The following is a 2,951-nucleotide window of genomic DNA, read 5'->3' on the forward strand; positions in this document are numbered from 1 at the left end:
CACGCTCTGCCTCCCAGCTCCACACTGACTCTGCTGTTGGGCTTTCTCACAGATCGTGTTTGAGGGGTTCATCCGCAGCGGGCACTCGGGAGAGCTGGCCCTGGATGACATCCACCTGGGCATGGACATCCCCCTGGAGAACTGCATGGGTACGTGCTGGGGCTGGGCACAGGGGCTGGGCACAGGGGCTGGGGGGCAGCTGGGGCTGCAGAGCCCTCACTCAGGGGCTGCCAGGGGGGCACTGCTGCCCTGCTCCAGGTACCGCCTCTCTGCATCTCACCTGGGACTGCTCTTGCCCAGGAAGGCAATGAGGGGGACTGTGTTGTCCCCCAGCTCTGGCTGTGTTGCTGTGAGGGGCAGGCAGGACTTCTTCCCACTGTGCAAAGCTGTAAGAACAGCTGAGGGTTGCCAAGGACTATTCTACGTGATAAGGACAGACACCAAATTTGAAAGGAAAGTGCTGGACAAAGGAAACCAGCTGTCAGTCAGTATTACATGCTTAGAGGGGCCAATGAGTTCAAAAGGAGTCTTCTCTAATAAGAAATAAAATAGCAGAGGGATTTTACAGCAGTGTTAACAGAATAACAAAGGAAATTTTTGTCCTAGAATTCTCTGTTCCCCCAACCAGGCCAAAAGCCAGGTGAATTCATTCAACGTGAACGACAGAGAGAACTTTAAAAATAAACCCAAAAGATTGAAAGCAGTGTGTGTTTAGCAGTTTGCTGGTGGAGCTGTTGCCCTGCCCTGTTCCTCCAGCTGCTGTATCCATGCCTGCACATCAGTGGCTCTGGTTGCCATCTAGCTTGGCTGTGGATTTAGAGCCATGCCAGTTGAGTGTGGGACCAGCAGGATTCAATTGATGGGATCTGTGCTGGGAGCTGCCCCTGGGGGTCTTCTGTGGGGCCTGGGGTTGGTGTGTTTCACTCTTAAACACCCACAGAGTGTCTGACCCATCTTGAAGTCGATGGAAAGAGTTGGGTGGAGCAGAGCCCCTCTCCCCTTTGGGCTCTGAAAGGCCCCATTCAGTAAAGCTGCTCTCCTCTTCCCCACCAAGGAAGGGGAGCATCCTGATGCCTTCTAACCCAGGAGAGACAGGCACTCTTCTGAGGGTCATATCTCAGGGGAGGAGGCACAGGACAGTTTGTGCCAGGGAAGGGCTGCCTGGGTCACTTGCTGCCCTGTGTAGACAGGTGATGGTGCTGATGATGGAGGAACCAGCATTAATAGTAGAACAGAAGACTGGGACTGCCCCAGAGCTGCTCTTGAGTGCCATCAGTCCCAGTTTCTGTGATGCTTTGAACTCTGCTGGTCTCCCATCTACCAAAGAAGCTTAAGACTCAAACTCCCTGTATTTAAGGCTTGACAGTGGTGGCTCAATCCCTTGCCTTCTATGGCATTAAAGAGAAGCAAGACTGATGATTAACACTAATAGCATTTCTATCTAACTTCTTTTGAGCTCAGCAATTCACCTAGCTCCAGTGTTCCTGTACCTTGGGCCTCAGGAACCTAAAGCTTAATATTTCCAAACAAAAGCAGGAATAAATGATAAAGTTTCAAATGTTGCCAACCCTAAAAATAACACCCAACTGCTACAAGAAAGGATTTGTCCCATTCTGGGAAGCTGAATGGGAACCTGAAAAACAATAAGGACAGTTTGTTTCGGATCATTTCTAGCAAAGGGCTCCCACTGCAGACTTCAACATAACTCACGGGTCATTTCCAATGTCACCAGAGCAATAATGGAGCAGCAGAGATACAGTGCTGCTCTCTCTGTCAGAGCCATGAGAATAGCTGACTCCAGCACAGGCTGCTGCTCTTTCAGAGGTAATCTAGAAGTAATCTGATTGCTTTTTAGCGTGAAAGAACGCTAATAAGTCACAATAATTTTTTTTTTTCCTTTGACAAATGTGTCGTTCACATTCTGAACCTGAGTGGTGATTTCCTAGCACTCAGCAGAGCCAGAGTCTGCTGCTGTGACTCACAGGCATAATGCAGAAGTAATCTAAAAATAATCAGAAGTCTATTACTTCTGTGAGAAAGTAATCAGTAATAAGTACCAATTATTGCTTTTCAGATCCAGTAATTTGTAATAGATTACTTCTTCAAAGTATCTTGAAAGAAGGGAAAAAAAAATCACTTGGCTTTGTTTCTTGCTGCTGTGAGCTGGAGAGGAGCATGGCATCGATGCCCAGGAGTGACACACTTCCCATGTGAATAACTCAGCTAGAGTTGAGCCAGAAACCAAACTGCTCTTGGAAATCCTAGGAGATTTCAGGGTTTCATCACTGGGCCAGGAGAAGCTTTGTCTTTGGGTGCCTCAGGCCAGCCAGCTGAACACAAATGAACCCCAGCCTTGGGCATACTTTTCTCTGAAGTCTGTGTCTGAGTCAAAGCTCATTGCATCTGGTCAGCCCCTAGCTGAGGCAGGGTTTCTCCCTGTCCTGGTGACAGCCTGAGCTGTTCCCAGCAAGTGGCTTCTGTGGGTCACCAGCTGCATGGCTGCTCTGCTTGGCCACTGCAGATAATGGAGAGATGAACCATGACTTTCTGTGTTATACTCCCTTCTCTAATACTAGGTTTTGTTTTTTTCCTTTGCAGAACCCATCACAGCTTTCCCAGGTGAGAACAACTTTCCAGGTAAAACTGCACTTCTCTTGGTGGTTTCTTTCTGCTGGCATGGGCTTTTTCATCCAAGGAAAGCTATGTGTGTGCTTGTACAAAGAGCAAATGTTCTGAGCAGTGAAATGGCAAGGGTGTGCTAAACCTCCCCTGCTGCAGCAGCCAGAGGTGGCCCTGGCTCCCTGCTGGTGAGCAGACAAGTCCCTCTGTCTTGGGGCTGAATAGCATTAGGAAACCTGCCATCATGAGGCACCCAGCCTCCTGAGGAGCAGCTGAACCCAAAACGGGAAGGCTGAGGAGTAAAGGGTAGTTATCAGCTGACTTAAATGAAA

At 49.0% G+C, this 2,951-nt stretch overlaps 1 protein-coding gene across 1 annotated transcript in view; it reads left to right on the plus strand.

The window, feature by feature from the left end:
• NRP2 (neuropilin 2) overlaps positions 1-2,637 on the plus strand; it is a gene marked incomplete at both ends in the record, with an annotated part of 39,805 nt that extends 37,168 nt beyond the window's left edge. The window contains 2 exons of the mRNA XM_008941652.1: positions 53-149; positions 2,599-2,637. Coding sequence (XP_008939900.1) covers positions 53-149; positions 2,599-2,637 — 136 coding nt within the window. The remainder of the gene's footprint in view (positions 1-52; positions 150-2,598) is intronic.
• Positions 2,638-2,951: the final 314 nt, after the last annotated feature.

The sequence above is a fragment of the Merops nubicus genome, unplaced genomic scaffold (assembly GCF_000691845.1).
Source record: "Merops nubicus isolate BGI_N331 unplaced genomic scaffold, ASM69184v1 scaffold5566, whole genome shotgun sequence".
Lineage (NCBI taxonomy): Eukaryota > Metazoa > Chordata > Aves > Coraciiformes > Meropidae > Merops > Merops nubicus.